This window comes from Haematobia irritans, chromosome 1 (assembly GCF_050003625.1).
Source record: "Haematobia irritans isolate KBUSLIRL chromosome 1, ASM5000362v1, whole genome shotgun sequence".
NCBI lineage: Eukaryota > Metazoa > Arthropoda > Insecta > Diptera > Muscidae > Haematobia > Haematobia irritans.
Window position 1 is genome coordinate 227,361,059 of NC_134397.1, and position 23,236 is coordinate 227,384,294.

The 23,236-nt window shown below is 32.5% G+C and overlaps 1 protein-coding gene across 2 annotated transcripts in view; it reads right to left on the bottom strand.

Annotated features, from left to right (window-relative positions):
- The window catches only part of cysu (peroxidase homolog), a 175,574-nt gene extending 153,567 nt beyond the window's left edge, over positions 1–22,007 (bottom strand). Inside the window, exons 1-2 of one of the 2 annotated variants that reach the window (XM_075302269.1) lie at positions 21,751–22,007; positions 20,773–21,092 (exon numbers count right to left, since the gene is read on the bottom strand). In XM_075302269.1, the coding sequence (XP_075158384.1) occupies positions 20,773–20,783 (11 nt within the window). In that variant the 5' untranslated portion in view covers positions 20,784–21,092; positions 21,751–22,007. Of the gene's footprint in view, positions 1–20,772 lie in introns of both variants that reach the window. The other variant, XM_075301804.1, reaches the window with a different exon arrangement.
- Positions 22,008–23,236: the final 1,229 nt, after the last annotated feature.

A 23,236-nucleotide genomic window follows, 5' to 3' on the forward strand; every position in this document is an offset into this window, starting at 1 on the left:
TCGTCTTTGAGAAATTCAATCTTGATTATGTGTTGCCAAGTAGCTCCTGCAATACGGAAATGATTTTGATTTTTTTTTTTGCTGTTTACTTTACAATATGCTTGTATGAATAAACAGATTTATTTTCTATATTATCAAAGCCATATATATGTCAAGGCTGTAATGAAAGTCTACTAAAGCCGGTAAAAGTTGTTTATATATGTATATATATATATTTTTTTTTTTTTGTATTTTCATAGAAAGAGAATCTCTATATCACTTTTCTTGTAGTCTTGTCGCTGTTTGGTACCGGTTACGAGTATATACTTTCAAATATTTTTGTATATTTTTTATGTTTTTTGCAAATTTTAGAATTCTTTTAAAATTACTTAATTCCTATTTCAATTATAGCGCTAAGTTATGTACATAACTCTGCTATTGAATGTATGAATGACTTTGAACTATTTCTCGTTATTGTATAATTGAGTGTATAAAACAAAAGACTTAAGCCACAAACTTGTTTCTCAACTAAACGTATACCAAACAATTAGCGAACGCTTCATTGAAATGCATAAAGGAAGGTGAGTAGAAAACAGGAATTTATTGAGTAAAATCATTTTCACTTTTTACTAAATGACATACATTCTCTTCTAGTGAGAAAAAAATATCTATCGAAATTAAGCTTACAGAATACAAATCGCAATAAAAAAAATCGCATAAAAAAACATTGTCCCTAAAAAATTATTTATTCCGAATTTACGTATTTAAAATGATATTAATTAAACAGGATAAACAACAACACAACAACAAATAAATTATATAAAAAGGAGTTTTAGATAAAATGGTAATGCTAACGGTTCCTTTCTGACTTAGTTTTAGTTGTTTTTAAAATTTCTTAAACTTTGTTATTGAAATAGTACAAAAACTTGAGAGATGTGAAGCTAGAGTGGTTGGGTCCAACAGCGACTGAAAGATGCTAAGTATTTTCACACTGAAAGGTGGAACCCAATTTAAGATAGATGTTTTGTCTTCATTTCTAAATGCCTTACTTTCATGAAAATGAGATATCACTTTTCAATACGAACGAAACAACACGTACACTGATGTGGCAGCCGCTGGTCGGTGAATAATATCCATCGGGTCAATCCGGTACAATGAACCGACGTGGGATTGTATCATACGCAGACGATTGTACAATCTTGGCATCTGTGCCCAATGTTGAGGACATCTGCGATCGTTTATACGTCTAATTTACCAGTTATTTCACTGCGAGAAATTGAGGATATTCCCCACCAAATCCTCAGCCACACTATTCACTACATGGACGGCAGAATTTCGCAGGCAGTTGAATACAATTTAGTTAAAATTTTCTAAAATTAACCTAATTTGTTTTAAATTATCCCAAATTGACATTCCTGGTGAGTGCACTGTAGCTCTCAAAACAGTTCTGGAAGATTCGTTTTCACCTTTCAATTTCTTCAGATGGAAAGGTGTCTGAACAACTGGAGGAGGATAATTCATTAGGAAATCCAAAAAAAGTCCTAACTATTACTGATCATATAACGACATAGCTACGATTACCATCAATAAATATTTCAGCAGTAAGAGTGTAGTATGCAACTCGAGCACTTCTACAAAATCGCGCATCTTTTCTACATGATTAGTCTGCGCTAATGTAAGCAAGAAAACGCAAAATCATTTAGTGCAGTATTTCTGCATGTAAAAATATATATAAAATAAACAGCTGATTCGGTTATTCCGCATTATAAATTTTGTCCCATTTTTGGCAATCAGGACCTTAGATCTGTCCTCAGACAAAAAATCGGCTGTTAAAGGGTGATACGGTCAAAATTTGGACAAGGGAAAACGCGTGTAAATCGGTGAAATCGTTTATTTAAAAAATCAAATTAAATTTCTTTTTCAAGTTCAATTAGTATAAAATTCAGGAAAAATATTCAGACACCTGCCATCAGATTTTGTACAGCCACCTTGTCCACCTTCTTCGCCGCAGAAAGCCAGTTTGCCTTGAACTGCTGCTCGTCCTTAGCAGTTTTTTTGGTCTTCTTTAGGTTCCGCTTGACAATAGCCCAGTATTTCTCAATTGGGCGGATCTCTGCACGTTGTTGGCGGCGTACCACTCCATGGCCTTTTTACCGTAATGGCAAGTTGCCAAATCCGGCCAAAACAGTACGGAACAACCGTGTTTCTTCAGGAAAGGCAACAGTCGTTTATTCAAACACTCTTTCACGTAAATTTCTTGGTTGACAGTCCCGGAAGCTATGAAAATTCTGCTTTTCAAGCCACAGGTACAGATGGCTTGCCAAACCAGATATTTCTTTGCGAACTTTGACAGTTTTATGTGCTTGAAAATATCTGCTACGCTTCCCCTTCCTTTTGCCGTATAAAACTCCTGTCCCGGAAGCTGCTTGTAGTCGGCTTTGATGCACGGTTGTAGACGATACACCCAGATGCACGGTTGTAGACGATACACCCAGCTTATTTGCGGCATCTCGGAGAGAGAGGTTAGGGTTTCGCTTGAAACTACCAGCAACTCTCTTTGTCGTCTCAGCGGCTTCCGATTTTCGATTTCCCCCCGATCCAGACTTCCTGGCTGTCGACAAACCCAAACATTTTAATTACATTTGTAACGGTTGATTTGGCAACTTTTAGCGATTTTGCCAGCTTTGCGTGCGAGTAGCTCGGATTTTCGCGATGCGCGAGCAAAATTTTGATACGCTGCTCTTCTTGCTTGGACGGCATTTTGACAACTGAAAAGTGAATTCCAAAATCAAAATAGGAGCAACATTCTACACACACACCTTTAAAATGAGGGGTTTTCAGGGTTTTTAAATGCAAAATTGAAAAAATACGTCAAGTTTATATTGACCAAATTTTGACCGTATCACCCTTTATGTTTTTTTTTGTATCGATTTGGCCCAATTGGTACTACACTCACTTATATACACATTTAAACCCAAATAAATTGGTTGTGTTAAGTTGTTTGCCACAATTTATCTTTCAATATTTCTAGGCTTCCTTGAATAAAATTAAAATTAAAAAATTATTTCCGTAATCAAGTTAAATAAACGTTTTAAATTTCAATATTTTTCCCACACTATTCATTTCAACCGGCAGCTAAAAAACAATCAATGAAATGTCGTGTACTACACCTACTACCGTTTAAGGAGATTAATCAATAATCATTTGTTATTGTCACAAATAAATCAAAATCTATTTTTTTTCTAGCTCATTCATTGTGTCTGCATATCAATCAAATATGGAATGATTTTGTATGTGGTGCTCTATCGGTTGTATTAGTTTAGTAACTTCTAGTCAACCATTCTGTAAGATCAATAAAAAAAAATAATAATTTGTGAGGGCGCCATTCACAATTGTTTTAAAGAAAGACAAACATATATACATACATATATTTTTTGTCCATTGGTTTTCTGTAAACAATGAGTGAATATTAGATAATTGACATTAAGATCAATGAAAACTCATTTAAATAAAGTTTAATATTTTTTAGAAATTTAGGAATTATAAGGGAATTTTGAAATTGTGTTGGAATTTAGCCCCATTTAATTGTTATACGCTAATCCAGAACTTCTTATATCATTAGCTTATATCCCGTAGCTATGAGTTAATTGTGATGGTTTCTAATATCAAATTGCTTTTGGCATTTACGCCATTACGATTAATCCGAATGAATCTACTACTACTGACAATGGATCGTGACACAAATGTTCACAAATTCACACCTTAATAATTTGTCTTAATTGTTTGAAGCTACTGGCTACAGTAGTTGTTGATGTGATGAATATTTTAGACCCTCCCTAAACGCAAGAAGACATAATGAAATGAGTTATGGTTATTTTTTGTTTTGCTTTTTTCTTCTTGTTAACACATCAGTAGTAGCGGGAGAAGTTTTTAAATAAAATGAAAATCGAACAGTGGAGCGAAGCATGTATTTTAATTGAGCTTATAAAAACGAAATGAATTTATGCCACCTTAAATAGCAAAGTAATAAAATATTTAACAACTTTTGGATAGTTTGAAGTTTGACACTTATATAGATATTGACTTTACCATTATGTGAAATAATTTATGCAATAAAGAGGGAATATGAAAATCCAAGACAGCTGTCTCCTCCCTAGATTGGATTAAATCTATTTTCTATGTTATCCTGATATCACTACAGGCTGGGTTTTTGCCAAAATCAATTACTTTTCATATCATTTTTTTGCACCACAACACCAAATATAAATCTACTCATACTTAGAATATAAAAAACAAGTAAGGAAAGTCTAAAGTCGAGCTGGGCCGACTATATTATACCCTGCACCACTTTGTAGATCTAAATTTTCGATACCATATCACACCCGTCAAATGTGTTGGGTGCTATATATAAAGGTTTGTCCCAAATACATACATTTAAATATTACTCGATTTGGACATAATTTGATAGACTTTTACAAAATCTATAGACTCAAAATTTAAGTTGGCTAATGCACTAGGGTGGAACACAATTTTAGTAAAAAACAAGTAAGGAAAGTCTAAAGTCGGGCGGGGCCGACTATATTATACCCTGCACCACTTTGTAGATCTAAATTTTCACAACCGTCATATGTGTTGGGATCTATATATAAAGGTTTGTCCCAAATACATACATTTAAATATCACTCGATCTGGACAGAATTTCATAGACTTCTACAAAATCTATAGACTCAAAATTTAAGTCGGCTAATGATTAGGGCGGAACACAATGTTAGTATTTTTACTATGGGAAACATTTACTATATGGGAAACATTTAATCTGAAGCAATTTTAAGGAAACTTCGCAAAAAAAAATTTATGATAAGGAAAATTACAGTCCTTTTTACAAGTTTTCGACTAAGCAGAGGCGATTTTAAAAGGGAAAATATTGGTATTTTGACCATTTTTGTCGAAATCAGAAAAACATATATATGGGAGCTATATCTAAATCTGAACCGATTTCAACCAAATTGGGCACGCATAGCTACAATGCTAATTCTACTCCCTGTGCAAAATTTCAACTAAATCGGAGTAAAAAATTGGCCTCTGTTGTCATATGAGTGTAAATCGGGCGAAAGCTATATATGGGAGCTATATATAAATCTGAACCGATTTCAATCAAATTTGGCGCGCATAGTTACAATGCTAAATCTACTCCCTGTGCAAAATTTCAACCCAATTGGGCCAAAACTCAGGCGTTTAGGACCATATTAGTCCCTATCGGGCGAAAGATATATATGGGAGCTATATCTAAATCTGAACTGATTTCAATCAAATTTGGCACACATGAGTATATTACTAATTGTACTCCTAGTGCAAAATTTCAACCAAGTTGGGTGAAAACTCTGGCTTTTAGGACCATATTAGTCCATATCGGGCGAAAGATATATATGGGAGCTATATCTAAATCTGAACCGATTTCTTCCAAAATCAATAGGATTCTATTCTGACCCAAATTAGGAACATGTGCCAAATTTGAAGGCGATTGGACTTAAATTGCGACCTAGACTTTGATCACAAAAATGTGTTCACAGACAGACGGACGGACGGAGAGACGGACATGGTTATATCGACTCAGGGACCCACCCTGAGCATTATTGCCAAAGACACCATGTGTCTATCTCGTCTCCTTCTGGGTGTTACAAACAGGGTGGCGCAGGGTATAAAAATGGAATTTTGTGCGAAACATGGTCTTAAACTCAGCAGCATAGACACAAAATCTTTAAAGTAATTAACAATTTCATAAGAAGAGAATGATTCACAAAGATAACGGAAACTGTGCTATGGTAAATGGCCAACCTCGTGTGAAATTTGAACTAAATTATACTTATCATTAAAAGAATAAACTAAAAGTATAGAAAAAATCATTGGCGCAAAATCATGACGATATTTACCGTGCAGTAGTTCATTCATACAATTTTTATAATTAGTACGAAAAGTTCCTTTTCTTTAGTTTACATTGAACTTATAACCGTTGAAGTCATTGAATTTTATTTCATTGTTTAGTTCGCAAAATTTTTGAAATTTTTAATATGAAAAATAGCTTTGGGCTGAGGAAAGATATAATAAAATGGAAATAAAACTATGTAGCTACAACTACTATGAATAGGGAATATTACAACATCGATACATATAAACGGACATCAAAATGTAGTACATGTTCTCAAACTTGAAAATCACAGACATACATAAAGTAAACAAACTTATACCCACCATAGAAAATATTTAGTGGCATATATTTAAAACCATATTTCAACAACATCTAAATATTAAATTGGTTAGACTTTGAACCACTGTGTCTGTGATATGATATCATGTAAAATATGTCTAGATCAGCGGAATTGTTATAAACTGTCATGACAACAAACTACTGTATTGAAGTTCATTGACATTGATCTCTTTATTTATGGGCGTTTAAAAGTGGAACTCACGTTTTAGGCTTGGTATCAGTCAACAGCCTCTTCTGTCATGTGGAAATATTAATATGCAAGCGAGAGATATTGATTTGTAGGCAGTGCAAAAATAGAAAATATATATTGTTATAAGTTGTTGGTAGAAAATATAAAATAGTGTTTAAATCTAAATGAGATTTATTGCCAAAATAAAAGGAACAAACTTAACCATTTGGTAAATATCTCCCTTAATAACGAAGATTACATGATGAATTCAAATGCAGAAGCATTCCTGAAACGTGACAAATCACTTTTGATATGAAAGAACCCATTAACCTCTGCCTGCAAGAAGGTGTATTATTGAAATAAAGGATTGTAATAGGAAATTCGACTTTTAAACTTTACTTTAAAAAAATGGATTTTTTTTAATTTATCCAAAAGTTAACGTTTCGACTTTTTCAATAATTCAGTCTTTGGAAAGTCTACTTTACTGTTTTGGTAAAATTAAAAACAAAGAATTTGTATTTTGCTACTTCTCAAACATTGACCAAAGTCAAATTTTGACGTCGTGGCTTTCAACATCTTATTATTTCCTAAAGTTTGCTTATTTTGGTCGCAAAAAAAGTTGATTTGATCAACAGTGCATTAATTGGTTTCACCCTTTTTTGAAAAAAAAAAAAATCAAAACATGTTTAGTAGAAATTGTTTTTGATCTGAATGATCTATACCCATATTAAAAAAAAATTACTGACAGTTGAATATGGGGGCTAAAAAATAAAAATAAGTGTTTCAAATAAAGCATCCCCTAGGCTTCATTTTAAGATTTGTTTTTTTTTTTTTTTTTTGTGAAATTAATAAAATATTTTTTACTTGAAATATCCGTTATGAAGTGAATTTTTAAATTGACATATATTTGTGCAAAAAGAGCTTTTTTTCAACAAAAAAAATAACGAAATTCGATAAATGATATACGTATCCCAATATTAATTGCATATGAACTTGTTTTCAAAACATATAACTTCCTAAATAATTATAGTTATGGTGTTTGCCACTGTGGTAGAGGCTCTCTTTCTTGACCACTCAGATATCAGAAAATTATTTAATCTGTTTAAATAAAAACCGCATTGTTCAGGTAAATCGGAGATAATAAGTTTCTTAAGATTTCTGTAAGGCGAGCAGCATTGCCACAATTAATTTTTATTTTGGACCAACATTTTTCCAAAATTGTACCAAAAGTCATAACAGCGGACAATTTTCCCAAATTAAATTAAAGTCATTTATAAGTTCAAATTTTTCCAAAATTTTACTTCGATAGATAATTTTGTCAAATTTTTATTTCTACAGAAAATTTTGTCAAAATTTTATTTCTATAAAACATTTTGTTAAAATTTTATTTCTATAAAACATTTTGTCAAATTTTATTTCTATAGGAATATTTGTCAACATTTTATTTGTATAGAAAATTTTTGTCAAAATTTTATTTCTCTAGAAAATGTTGTCAAAATGTTATTTCTCTACAAAATTTTCTTAAAATTTTATTTCTATAGAAACTGTTGTCAAAATTTTATTACTACAGAAACTTTTGTCAATATTTTATTTCTATAGAAAATTTTGTAAAAATTTTATTTCTATAGAAAATTTTGTCAAAATTTTATTTCAATAGAAATTTTTTTTTATTTCTATAGAAAATTTTATTACAATTTTATTTGTATAGAAAATTGTGTCAAACTTTATTTCTATAGAAAATTGTGTCAAACTTTTATTTCTATAGAAAATTTTGTCAAAATTTTATTTCTATAGAAAATTTTGTCAAAATTTTATTTCTATAGAAAATTTTTTCAAAATTTTATTTCTATAGAAAATTTTTTCAAAATTTTATTTCTATAGAACATTTTTTCAAAATTTTATTTCTATAGAAAATTTTGTCAAAATTTTATTTCTATAGAAAATTTTGTCAAAATTTTATTTTTATAAAAATTTTTGTCAATATTTCATTTCTATCAGAAATTTTGTCAAAATTTTAGTTTTATAGAAAATTTTGTCAAAATTTTATTTCTATAAAAAATTTTGTCAAAATTTCATTTCTATAAGAAATTTTGTCAAAATTTAATTTCTATAAGAAATTTTGTCAAAATTTTAGTTTTATAGAAAATTTAGCCAAAATATAAATAGAAAAATTTCTCAAAATATTATTTCTATAGATAATCTTGTCGAAATTTTTTTGAAAAAAATACCGATTTGACGAAAATGCATCAAAATTACCCAAATTCCATTTGGTCCGACCATCGGACCAAATTAAAAAATTAATAATTTTTTAATTTGGTCCTGGACTAAGTATTAAAAAATATTCTTCCGTTTAAGATTAAGATTATAAATTTTCCTACGTAGTCCATATATTCAAATAAATTTAGAAGGTTTTTTTAGTAATAGGCAGTACCTTCCAAAAATAGGAAAACTTAAATTGGATTTTGATTATGTATTCATACCATGTATCAACATCCAAAAAAAGAATTGTCTTGTGCAGTCGTATGCTGTATAACCTTTTTATTCTAACATCTTCTTTGTTTAAACTATGTTATCCCCGTTGAGATTTATTACCAAGAAATGTCAATTAAAACTAAATACTACATTTAATTGATACACACAAGAAAATACAAACTCTAGTGGTGATATTTTGCAGATCACTGCAAAAAGAAACGACTAAACGTGCACTTGCTTCATTAAATTTTGACAATGGAAACTTTGTCGTTTGCCTGTCTAGCTTAGCCAGAATAAAAATAGAGAACTACCACAAAACGCAGGGACCAACCCACCCATTGTATGTATATCAAATCTCCACACAAAATATCGTTCACAAAACGATAAAACAAAATTGAAACAACAAAAAATTTCTGCAAATCCATTAAATGTGCATTCAACCTGAATATCAAATGACAATATGAGATCGTGTAGATATGAGACCAGAGAATGAAGCCGCCGAGTCGCGCCGCCGATTTTAGCCGTCGCCGACCCGTTTTTAGCAGTCGACGCCGCCGCCGAATATGTCGACTCATCTCGACTCAAATTTAGCCGCCAATTAATCTAAAACATTGATTTATATCAAAAAAATTAATAATATTTGTTATAGTTTTTGCCAAAATTTTGAACTTTCCACCTTCAATCAATTCGTATCAAGTTGCTATAATAGTTTTACAAAAATTTAGCTCAAAACATTTTAATGAAATGTAAATTTGATTGTACGATTGGTTGTACAACTAATCTCATTACAATTCGGAAAACTTCAAATTGATTTTATAATAGATAATTTTGCGCCGCGAATAGACAATTTTTTATCGGCTTAGCCGTCAAGCCGCCGCCGCCGGAGGGAAAAATTTAGTATCAGCCGCCGCCGACAAAAATGGGTCGGCTTCATTCTCTGTATGAGACTACCCAAAGACTAAACGGTGGTGATTCAAGTATGAGTAAGTGAATACTTGTGGGACTGTAGATTATTGACGGGAGTTTGTTTTTTGTGTTTTCTAATAAATCAAATAGAATTTCATAATACATTGTAATAAGTATTGAATTTGATTTCACTGTTGCCAAGGAGAGACTTTGTATTAGAATAATATACATATAAAACAAAAATATTTTTAAAAAATTACTTAGTTAAAAATTATAACAAAAATGCATTATTAAACTGAAATAGACAACAATTTAAAAATTTGATTTTTGCTAGAATTAAAAAAAATTAACCATTTTGTAAACGTGAATAGCAAAAAATGTTTTACCACAAAAATAAACTTTTATATAACATTTTAAAAAATTTTTAATAAAAATAAAGATAAATTAATTTCTTCGGTAAAGACTATTGTCGAATTAAATGTACTTAAAATTTAACACATTTTTTTTAGAATCCGAAAAAATTGTCCTAGTGTTATTTATTGCTATTTATTATTACAAATGTTGTTAAATTTTATGTAAATTCAATTTGTCTTTAACCTTCATGGAAACTCTATTGAAAGTATTTTAATTTTAGTTCTAAAAGACTGTTTTTTTAGTTCTAAAATACTTTTTCTATAAAAATAATATTTTTTAAAAAACTTTTGTTGTTATATTCCCTACGGGAAATGGATCAACTACAGAACCCGTACAGGACTAGTCCCTGGTGTGTATGGACCAGTCCCTGTTCTGGTCAAAACGTATGGAAGGGAGCGGTCACTTTAACATGGGTTTGTTATTGACGGGGTAAATTTGCATTTTAGGACGCGTCTTGGACTCATACCAAAGGACATGTCCTGGGACAATTTAGCAGGAGCACCCCATAGACAGGTTCTCAGGAACCAGTCTCAGACAAACTCTTAGAAATCTGTTTCAATTTGTTCCCAATCGTACCCGAAATGAAAAAAAAACTTTTGAAATATGTTTCTGATACTATTCTGATAATTTTATTTCACTAAATGTGAAGATGCTTGATATTAAAATCTTAATTGATCTAAGATTTTAATATCAAGCGAGTACGGAAATATATAAATTACGGCTATTTAAAAATTGCAACTAACTGGAACACAGGTACCAGTTCTGCGATAGGTCTGTCAGTGGCAATTTGCACCAAATTCCCGCAGTGTTTTTACTTATTTCCAAAATGGTTAAATTTTCTAAGATTTTGTGTAAAAAAATACTTCCAAATTGATTAAATTTTCCAATACTCTGGCCAAAACATAATTTTATTTTTAATTCATCCAAATGTGTAAAATGGTTATTGGTAACTCGATCAGTAAGTATCAAGAAAAATATTCCTTCCATTTTATTACCAATAACAATTGAACTTATCACAATTGTTTGGAGTGTATACTTTCAAACGTCCATGTAAAGAATGAGGTAGAGAATTACTATTATTCGAATACCAGCGAATGTATGTCACTGGGCTTGAGTAGATTTTATGTCCGCCTGTCTACTTTACCAGCCAGCCTACCACACCATGCCCATTAAAAAACCAATGTTTGAGTAAAAAATCATTTAAATTTTAGAGTCATAACAAACAAAATATGCTAATTAGTATAACGGCAACTGGGGTGGAGGTTTTCACGTACATTGTATGAAGAAAACTTGAAAAACGAAACACATACCAATAAAAGGGAAAATGCGAAGAAAGTTGTAAGAGAATCTAAAAAAAAAAACTGAGAACAAAAATTCTAGAATGTTAAAGTGTAAACAAACTAAATTTGAGGTATTTTACTATTTAAAAGCTAACAAAGTATTTTTCAATAGAAGTGTTAATTTGTTGGACCTGTTGATACCACGGCATCCAATGATTAATAATCAGGTTGGAATGTTATAACATACAAATTATTGGTCATAAAATAATAAATTAAATTAGGTGATACAGTACATTGAAAAAAAAAAAACAGTGAACCCACCAGGAAGAAAACTTTTAGTTAATTTTAGAAAATTTTCAATATTTTTTGAAAATTTTAACTAAACAGTATTTTAAACGCTGAAATCACTCCGATATCACAAAAGTAAGTAAAAATGTGGGAGCATGCCCGCCTTGGTACATGGTGTTAGTATATGGTCTCTAACAAGCATGCAAAAATTGGTCCACATCGATCCATAATTATATCCCATATGGGAGCCACCGTGGTGCAATGGTTAGCATGCCCGCCTTGCATACACAAGGTCGTGGGTTCGATTCCTGCTTCGACCGAACACCAAAAAGTTTTTCAGCGGTGGATTATCCCACCTCAGTAATGCTGGTGACATTTCTGAGGGTTTCAAAACTTCTCTAAGTGGTTTCACTGCAATGTGTAACGCCATTCGGACTCGGCTTTAAAAAGAAGGTATTGTATTGACTTTCCCTTAAGGATTTTGGTATGGATTCCGTGCCGATCTTCTTAACTTAAATCTAATATCCATAAATTTAAAATTAGAATACACGTCTCATTCATCATATTTTTGTTCTCTTTTTGCCACATATCAACCTGGGTTTTCATGTATAAATAATTGTCAGTTTAAAATCGAAACACAAAACATATTTTCTTAATTAAAAAAAACACAAAGATGAACAAAAAAAAACAAAATAAGAATTAGTCTATTTTTGAAACTTTTTTATCTTTATTTAAAACATTCAATATCTAAGTTAATGTATTAATATTTGCTTTAAATCAATACCATGTTTCTTTGCAACTCAAAGATTTAAACCCAAAGTTCTACAGGAAAGGGTTTGAACTTTAGTTTAATTAAAATTTCATTTTTTAAAGAAATTTGTCTTTAATATAGTCTAAATTGGGTGTCCTTAAACTTAGAATTCGCAATCTCTCATATTAGGTCAATATTTTTTTCAGTGTGGAAAGGATAAAAAAATTCCATATTCCAATTTAAAAATATTTATTTTCTACGCAAAAATTCACTCGATATAAAGAACCATTAGCATAACTGACAACATATGTAATAAACACATGGTTCTGATAATATATAAAAATTAAAAAGAAAATGAACCAATATCAATCATTGACTATATGTCAGAAAAGGATATAACGAAAAAATATAAAACTTCCCATTTTGAAAATATTAATCACGAATAATAATTGAAAGATTTAAAAACAATTCGTTTGAAATTGACACTTTTAGAAGAAAAATTAAATTGGGAGATGAATTTATATAAGGACTGTATACCAATCTGACTATCTTATTTCCAAAAATAAAACCAATTTCCCCCGAAACGACATTTTAAATAAACGAAATGCCCCTTTTTATTTAATATTTTCCTTAAGAGTAAGTAAACTCGATTTATTGATAAATATTTCAACGATTGTCTCTAATCTTTTCAAAGAAAACTTCGTTTGTTTAATATTTTATTAAACCGAATACTAATTTTTTTTAGCGTAAATTCATCTTTTTCAGAATGTTTAAGAAAAACAAATTTGTTTTTGTCGGTTAAAAAAAATCTTTAAAAGCAAATAAAAAATATTAGAAAACAAGTATATACGGCCGTAAGTTCGGCCAGCCGAATCTTATGTACCCTCCACCATGGAATGCGTAGAAACTTCTACGAAAGACTGTCATCCACAATCGAATTAATTGGGTTGTGGTATCTTAAAACTTCTTAACATCGTTTTCTAAATTGTGAGTTAGTCCATACGTGGTATATATTAGACATAAAAGGTATGTATAGGTAAGTCTACAAATAATTACGAATCGATATGGATTTTTGCAAGGTACGTAGAGAGCCAGAATTGAAATTATGAACTAGATATGGACCAATTATTGTGTGATTGGGATCTATTTATCTGAGGGCTATATATAACTATAGACCGATATGGACCTAGTTAGGCATGGTTGTTAACGGCCATATACTAGCACAATGTACTAAATTTCAAACGACTGGGATGAAATTTGCTCCCCCAAGTGGCTCCAAAACCAAATCTCAGGATAGGTTTATATGGGGGCTATGTATGATTATGGACTGATATGGACCAATTCCTGCATGGTTGTTAAATATCATATACTAACATCACGTACCAAATTTCAACCGAATCGGATGAATTTTGCTCTTCCAAGGGCCTCCGGAGATCAAATCTGGAGATCGGTTTATATGGGGGATATATATAATTACGGACCGATTTCGACCAATTTTTGCATGGGTGTTTGAGGCCACATATTAACACCACGTACCAAATTTCAACCGAATCGGTTGAATTTTTCTATTTCACGAGGCTCCGGAGGTCAAATCTGGGGATCGGTTTATATGGGGGCTATATATAATTATGGACCGATTTGGACCAATTTTTGCATGGTTGGTAGAGACCATATGCTGACACCATGTACCTAATTTCAAGCGGATCGGATGAAATTTGCTTAGAGGCTCCGCAAGCCAAATCTGCGGATCGGTTTATATGGGGGCTATATATAATTATGGACCGATGTGCACCAGTTTTTGCATTGTTGTTAGAGACCATATACCAACACCATGTACCAAATTTCAGCCGGATCGGATGAAATTTGCTTCTCTTAGTGGCTCGGCAAGCCAAATCGGGGGACCGGTTTATATGGGGGCTATATATAATTATGGACCGATGTGGACCAATTTTTGCATGGTTATTAGAGATCATATGCTGACACCAAGAAGCTAATTTCAACCGGATCGGATGAAATTTGCTTCTCTTAGAGGCTCCAAAAGCCAAATCTGGGGATCGGTTTATATGGGGGCTACGTTAGGTTAGGTTAGGTTATGTGGCAGCCCGATGTATCAGGCTCACTTAGACTATTCAGTCCATTGTGATACCACAGTGGTGAACTTCTCTCTTATCACTGAGTGCTGCCCGATTCCATGCTAAGCTCAATGACAAGGGACCTCCTTTTTATAGCCGAGTCCGAACGGCGTTCCACATTCCAGTGAAACCACTTAGAGAAGCTTTGAAACCCTCAGAAAAGTCACCAGCATTACTGAGGTGGGATAATCCACCGTTGAAAAACTTTTTGGTATTCGGTCGTAGCAGGAATCGAACCCACGACCTTGTGTATGCAAGGCGGGCATGCTAACCATTGCACCACGGTGGCTCCCATATGGGATATAATTATGGACCGATGTGGACCAATTTTTGCATGCTTGTTAGAGACCATATACTAACACCATGTACCAAATTTCAGCCGGATCGGATGAAATTTTCTTCTCTTAGAGGATTCGCAAGCCAAATTTGGTGGTCCGTTTATATGGGGGATATATACAATTATGGACTGATGTGGACCAATTTTTGCATGGTTATTAGAGATTATATGTTGACACCATGTACCTAATTTAAACCGGATCGGATGAAATTTGCTTCTCTTAGAGGCTCGGCAAGCCAAATCGGGGGATCGGTTTATATGGGGGCTATATATAATTATGGACCGATGTGGACCAATTTTTGCATGGTTGTTAGAGATCATATACTAACACTATGTACCAAATTTCAGCCGGATCGGATAAAATTTGTTTCTCTTAGAGGATCGGCAAGCCAAATTTGGGGGTCCGTTTATATGGCGGCTATACGTAAAAGTGGACCGATGTGGATTTGCAATACCTCCGACCTACATCAATAACAACTACTTGTGCCTAGTTTCAAGTCGATAGCTTGTTTCATTCGGAAGTTCGCGTGATTTCAACAGACGGACGGACGGACATGCTCAGATCGACTCAGAATTTCACCACGACCCAGAATATATATACTTTATGGGGTCTTAGAGCAATATCCCGATGTGTTACAAACGGAATGACAAAGTTAATATACTCCCATCCTATGGTGCAAGGCCGTAGCCAGGATTTTAATTCGGGGGGGGTTCAACTTAAAAAAAATAGTCATATAATCTCATTTGTAGAAAATTTTATTTATGCATAAGTATGTATACAATATTTATACCCTTCACCACTACTGTGGTACAGGGTATAATAAGTTTGTGCATTTGTATGTAACGCCAAGAAGGAAACGTCTGAGACCCATCGTTTAGTATACCGATCGTCTTAGAATTAAATTCTGAGTCGATTTAGCGATGTCCGTCTGTCTGTCTGTCTGTCTGTCTGTCTGTCTGTTGATGTATTTTTGTGTGCAAAGTACAGCTCGCAGTTTTAGTCCGATTGCCCTAAAATTTGGTATAGGGTCCTGTTTCGGCTCAAAGACGATCCCTATTGATTTTGGAAAAAATCGGTTCAGATTTAGATATAGCTGCCATATATATTTTTCACCGATCTGGTCATAATTGGCGTGTATATCAACCGATCTTCTTCAAATTCCGTACATCCGAATATTTTATGAGTCTCGAAAAACTTGCAAAATATCAGCCAAATCGGTTCAGATTTAGATATAGCTCCCATATATAGCTTTCGCCCGATTTACACTCATTTGCCCACAGAGGCCAATTTTTTGCTCCGATTTAGTTGAAATTTTGCACAGGGAGTAGAATTAGCATTGTAGCTATGCGTGTCAAATTTGGTTGAAATCGGTTCAGATTTAGATATAGCTCCCATATATAGCTTTCGCCCGATTTACACTCAAATGACCACAGAGGCCAATTTTTTGCTCCGATTTAGTTGAAATTTTGCACAGGGAGTATAATTAGCATTGTATCTATGCGTGCCAAATTTGGTTGAAATCGGTTCAGATTTAGATATAGCTCTCATATATAGCTTTCGCCCGATTTACACTCATATGACCACAGAGGCCAATTTTTTGCTCCGATTTAGTTGAAATTTTGCACAGGGAGTAGAATTAGCATTGTAGCTATGCGTGCCAAATTTGGTTGAAATCGGTTCAGATTTAGATATAGCTCCCATATATATGTTTTTCTGATTTCGACAAAAATGGTCAAAATACCAACATTTTCCTTGTAAAATCGCCACTGCTTAGTCGAAAAGTTGTAAAAATGACTCTAATTTTCCTAAACTTCTAATGCATATATATCGAGCGATAAATCATAAATAAACTTTTGCGAAGTTTTCTTAAAATTGCTCCAGATTTAAATGTTTCCCATATTTATACCCTTCACCACTACTGTGGTACAGGGTATAATAAGTTTGTGCATTTGTATGTAACGCCAAGAGGGAAAAGTCTGAGACCCATCGTTTAGTATACCGATCGTCTTAGAATTAAATTCTGAGTCGATTTAGCGATGGTCGTCTGTCTGTCTGTCTGTCTGTTGATGTATTTTTGTGTGCAAAGTACAGCTCGCAGTTTCAGTCCGATTGTCCTAAAATTTGGTATAGGGTCCTGCTTCGGCTCAAAGACGATCCCTATTGATTTTGGAAAAAATCGCTTCTGATTTAGATATAGCTGCCATATATATTTTTCACCGCTCTGGTCATAATTGGCGTGTATATCAACCGATCTTCCTCAAATTCCGTACATCCGAATATTTTATGAGTCTCGAAAAACTTGCAAAACATCATCCAAATCGGTTCAGATTTAGATATAGCTCCCATATATAGCTTTCGCCCGATTTACACTCATTTGTTCACAGAGACCAATTTTTCGCTCCGATTTAGTTGAAATTTTGCACATGGAGTAGAATTAGCATTTAAGCTATACGTGCCAAATTTGGTTGAAATCGGTTCAGATTTAGATATAGCTCCCATATATAGCTTTGGCCCGATTTACACTCATATGACCACAGAGGCCAATTTTTAACTCCGATTTAGTAGACATTTTGCACAGGGAGTAGAATTAGCATTTAAGCTATGCGTGCCAAATTTGGTTGAAATCGGTTCAGATTTAGATATAGCTCCCATATATATGTTTTTCTGATTTCGACAAAAATGGTCAAAATACCAACCTTTTCCTTGTTAAATCGCTACTGCTTAGTCGAAAAGTTGTAAAAATGACTCAAATTTTCCTAAACTTCTAATACATATATATCGAGCGATTAATCATAAATAAACTTTTGCGAAGTTTCCTTAAAATTGCTTCAGATTTAAATGTTTCCCATATTTCTTACTAAAATTGTGTTCCACCCTAGTGCATTAGCCAACTTAAAATTTGAGTCTATAGATTTTGTAAAAGTCTATCAAATTCTGTCCAGGTCAAGTGATATTTAAATGTATGTATTTGGGACAAACCTATATAAATAGCCCCCAACACATTTGACGGATGTGATATGGTATCGAAAATTTAGATCTACAAAGTGGTGCAGGGTATAATATAGTCGGCCCCGCCCGACTTAAGACTTTCCTTACTTGTTTTTTAATAACATTGTGTTCCACCCTAGTGCATTAGACGACTTAAATTTTAAGTCGATAGATTTTGTAGAAGTCTATCAAATTCTGTCCAAATCGAGTGATATTTAAATGTATGTATTTGGGACAAATACACACTTGACGGATGTGATATGGTATCGAAAATTTAGGTCTACAAAGTGGTGCAGGGTATAATATAGTCGGCCCCGCCCGACTTTAGACTTTCCTTACTTGTTTCTTTATAGAATTTTTTTTTGCAAAATTTTATTTCTATAGAAAATTTTTGCAAAATTTTATTTATATAGAAAATTTTGTCAAAATTTTATTTCTTGACAATAATCTTCCAGTGAAATTTTTGTTGAAATTTAGTAACAAGTACCTTTCCGCTCAAAAAATACCTTTTTTATACTTTCTTAAAAATTGTATTTTCCATCCCTGAGTAACTGGCAAAGTGACCAAAATTTTTAAAAGAATATGCACGTTTGGAAATATATCTTTATTGCTTCCTCGCTGAATTAGGCAGGTTCTTTTCGCAGGTTTTGCGCCATTTCATTTACACGTGTGTGTTTGGCTGTTTCGTTGTTGTTGCTATGGCTAAACAAAGCGAGCCATGTTCCCAAAAAGAACAACAAACACACATAAAAAGCAGAAATACATTTTCCAAAAATGAAGTTTGTGGTGCGAGAACAAAAACAATTTGTTTTTTCGACCGTCGTTTGACGGGCTTTTCAACTAGTATTCTATGATTTGTGCAAGTTTTATAGGTAAACGTTTTTCAAAATAAAACCTCCAGCTTTTCTTCAACATCTTCGATAAGATTTTTCTATGCAGCTTAAAATATATTTATTCATATAAAAATATTCATTCATTTCGGGGGGGGTTTGATCCCCCTCATCCCCCCCCCCTGAATACGGCCTTGCTATGGTGGAAGGTATAAAAATTCTTGTTATAAATTCGAGTTTATTGGCTTTAAAAGAAAATTTTTTATAAGAAAGAATCTCGTTTGTGTAAAATTTCGTTCACATGGAAAGAGTGTGTACTTTAGGTGAAGAATATTAATACATTTGTGTTTTGGTTACTTAATAAATTTAATTGTTATCTGAAATTTTTGATGAATGATTCCAAAGATTTCATGTATTTCAAATACAAATGCGAATTTTGCTTCGCATAGAAGACGCACTTCTCTGATATAAAGTTTTTTTCCTTGTCCGAAAACCGATAAACTTTTCAATGAAGTCGTGTTGCCGTTATAGTTGAGTGATTCGACTTAAAATTGGGTGAAAGAAAATTTCATTTTATTAAGGTCAACTTGGCTTTAATACTTCTGAAAAATTTTTCAAGATTAATCAAATCGTCTTTCAATTTATTGATTTTTTTGCATCTTGGTTACCAAGCTAAAAATCGTTTAAAAATAGGAGATGGTTTTTAACACGTTATTGTAAAGACTGTTTTTACTTGGATCATAGCATAAATTCTACTTGTAGTCGTGTCTGAATTTGGAAATTTACGTTTTCGTTAACACGTTTTTAATGGACTTTGATAGCATATGAAGAAAAAAAGCTGAAAAAATCAATGAATTAAAATTTGTTTCCTAGAATTAAGTACGCAAAACTCAAATTAAAAGCATAATTGTGTCTTAAATAAGGACACATTTAATTCTCCGCTTCGTTTGGCTCGGAATCAATACCAAAAATCATTAGTGTAAAGACACTGAAAAAACAGTGAACCCACCAGGAAGAAAACATTTAGCTAATTTTATAAAATGTTTAATATTTTTAGAAAATTTTAACTAAACAGTATTACAAACGTTGGCATCACGCCGATATCACAAAAATAAGTAAATATTTTTTGATAAATTCAAGAAAATTTATTAGACGTAATTAACTTTTTTTCACTTATTAAAGAAAATTTTGTAGTTTGAAAGAAAAAAATTGAGTTCAAAATTGCAAGAATGTCTTTAGTGACATACGAAGTACATGGTGGACGCATTTGTAGTAAAATTGACAAATTTAAAGAAATAATGAACTATTTTGTGAGAAGTACGAATTTAGTAAAACTTTTTACTTCATTTGTGTATATTTTTCACGGTTTTTAGTTCATTTAACTAACGCACGCAAAAAATTATTAGAGTAAAGGAAAATTTCGCCATATATAATAATTCCATGAACTAAAATAAAGTTAAATTGGCTTTATTGAAATATAGAGTTCACTTTTTTTGAGTGTGTATTTTTTTTAATAAAATATACATAAAAAATGGCCTAATTCTCTTTGAACATTTCAATTCCGTATTAATTTTTTCAATACTACTCAATAGTCTGGAATTTTGAATTTTAATATTTTTACTCCCCTTTGTGACCATTTGTCAACTTTTTCCGTGCTACTAACACAACATTAAATGCCTATATGGAATTTTTAATGAGACACTATGTGATTCAATTTCCAAATAGAGTGACACATGTCAAAAAATGTCAGAATTCGTATAAATAACGCCAGATGTAATTTTCAAAAAGGAAGCAAAACCGGCCTCCATAAAACTCAACACTCAAGACACGTTACGTGAGCAAAGGCAAAGTAAGAATTTTAATTGTTACCATTTTAAAGAAAATGTTTTTTCGTTTTTTTTTTGCGAAAATACCACAACAAAGTATGGTTTATGGCTGTGGTTTAGCCTAGAAAACTTACCTTAAAATCATGTTGTTGAAATAAATTCGCTTGCAAGTGGCAATTGTGTTGTTAATGACTTTAATTTTTGATAGAAACGGTATTTCCAGTCGATGGGGCTGCTTACAATATTCGAATTGTGATGGTGATGGTTGTTATAGTTTTGTTTTCAAATATTTCAGAAAAAAAGGAAATATTTTTAATCCAATTATGGCATCAATGAATAGTTGTATTTAGGTTTTTTTTTTGTATTCAAAAAATGTGTTTATTTTTTTTAGTTTTATTGTGGTTTTGTTTACTAATTAACACTAAAATTGGATGTGGTCTTTTTAAGGGTATGACTTTTAATGCCGCCACAGGTTAAAAAATATATTAAAAAAAAAACACATACACACAAATAAAATGAAATGGCCTTAATTATGCAAAGAAACGTTAAAATGCGTTAATTATATGAATTGTTGATATTTTGCAGTATTTTTTGCTAAACTCAAGAAACAAAAATAGTCACACATATACACACTGACCCCATACACATTGTATGGCCAGAGAGAATATGCACTTTAAAAGTTCGTGTCTTAAGTCTTTTGTTTACATTGATCATACAAGTGTCTGCGTCCGGTAAACACACACAAACACGTATATACGAATGCAAGAACTGTTATAGAGTCAAAGCCAAGAACAATTGAAAATAAAATATATTAGCTTTTATTTTTTTTTTTTTTTTGTTTCTTTTTTATAATATTATTGTTGTTGTTGTCTATTTCCACCCAAGCAATAACAAACTTCCATATGTATGCATGAGAAAACAAAAATTGTTTATGGTTATTCTCCCTGTTTTTTTAGAATTTAATTAAATGCTTTATTACTTTCTTCCGTTTAACTTTCCCCCAGCTAATGAATGGGGTGATTGTACTCGGTACTTGTTTAGCTTGTTATACAAAAATAAATTTGTTTTGCTCTTCTTTATAATTCAATTAAGAAATTATTCTTGTTATTTACATTTGTTAAAATATATGTCGGTTTTTCACGGCCATATGATTTCCACTTGGCTTTTAGACATACACTACAATTATCTCGTTAGGGTTATTTCATTTCACATCACATGAAAATCACTTCATTGGAATGGTTGTTTCTATTTCTTATTATTCCCCCAAAAAATATTTGGAGTTTTTCTATTATAGGTCTTTTTTCTCGAATTATTTTTTAACCGTTATCCGCGTTTTACAACCTTTACGGTGTATGTCCCACAATTAACTGATTACTTTGGCCAATTGCTGGTGAAGAAAATCCGAAAAACCACATACAAATCTGGTAAGCACTGACACTCTTGAGGCAAATCGTATACACAAACACCAACCAACAATCATCAGCTTTGAGTGGGGATAACGCGCGCGCGCGCATTCACTTGTGCAGACTGCAGATTCAAGAAACGTGTTCAGTTGACTGACTGCCGGCGTAGCTGCCATTAGAGGTTATTTTATCCTAAAAGCTGTTAACAGCACCTTTGTTGGTTATCATTTTCGCCTTTAGCGTTAACGTTGGCGCTTTCGCCTGCTTGGACTTCACGGAACTTTTATTTTCTTTCAATGAAATAAAGTTTCGATTCGTAAGATGCTGACGGTGCGTCGTCGTCAACATCAACAACGTTGGTGTCGAGACAGCGCACAGTGTATGCTTTTTCTTTTACTTGATCATTTTCATTTGTGATAGGGTATAACAAATTATGTTAACCAAAGAAGAAAGAATGTTAACGAAAAGAGAAACAAAAGACTTAAGTAACAAACTTGTTTTGGATTACACATCTGTGCATTCCTATGACATTTTAATGTAGTTCGATAAAAATTAAAGAGAGAAAAATTATATAGGGCCGAAAGTTCGGTCAGTTCAAATCTTGTGTACTTTCCACCAAGGATTGCGCAGAAAGTTCTACTACACACAGTCCTCTGGAATCGAATAACTTGGGTTGTCGTAACACGCGATGGCAAGGTATTGTTTAATTTATTAACATTGTCTTCTAAATTGTTACTTTTTGTTCTTAATCGGTTCATACAAATGAGTCTATAAATATTTATGAACCGATATGAGCCAATTTTCGCATGGCAATAGAAGTAATCGATTGGAAGTTAGTGTAATTTCAACAGACGGACGGACATCACTAGATCGAGCCAGAATATCACCACGACCCAGTATTAAACACATATTTGTTTATGTAATAAACTGAAGGACAAAGTTTATATACTCTCCATTCCTAGGGTGGAAGGTATAACAAAATTGGAAAAATGTACATTAATAGAAAAAACCCCAAATCGGGAGCGGACGGTAGCAAAATGAAACGAAAAACCCAAACGGAAAGTTTACTCACTCAAAAACTCAATATGTCACTAACGCCAAATCAGGAGCGGACGGTAGCAAAATGAAACGAAAAACCCAAACGGAATGTTCACTCACTCAAAAACTCTATATGTCACTAACGCCAATTTAACTC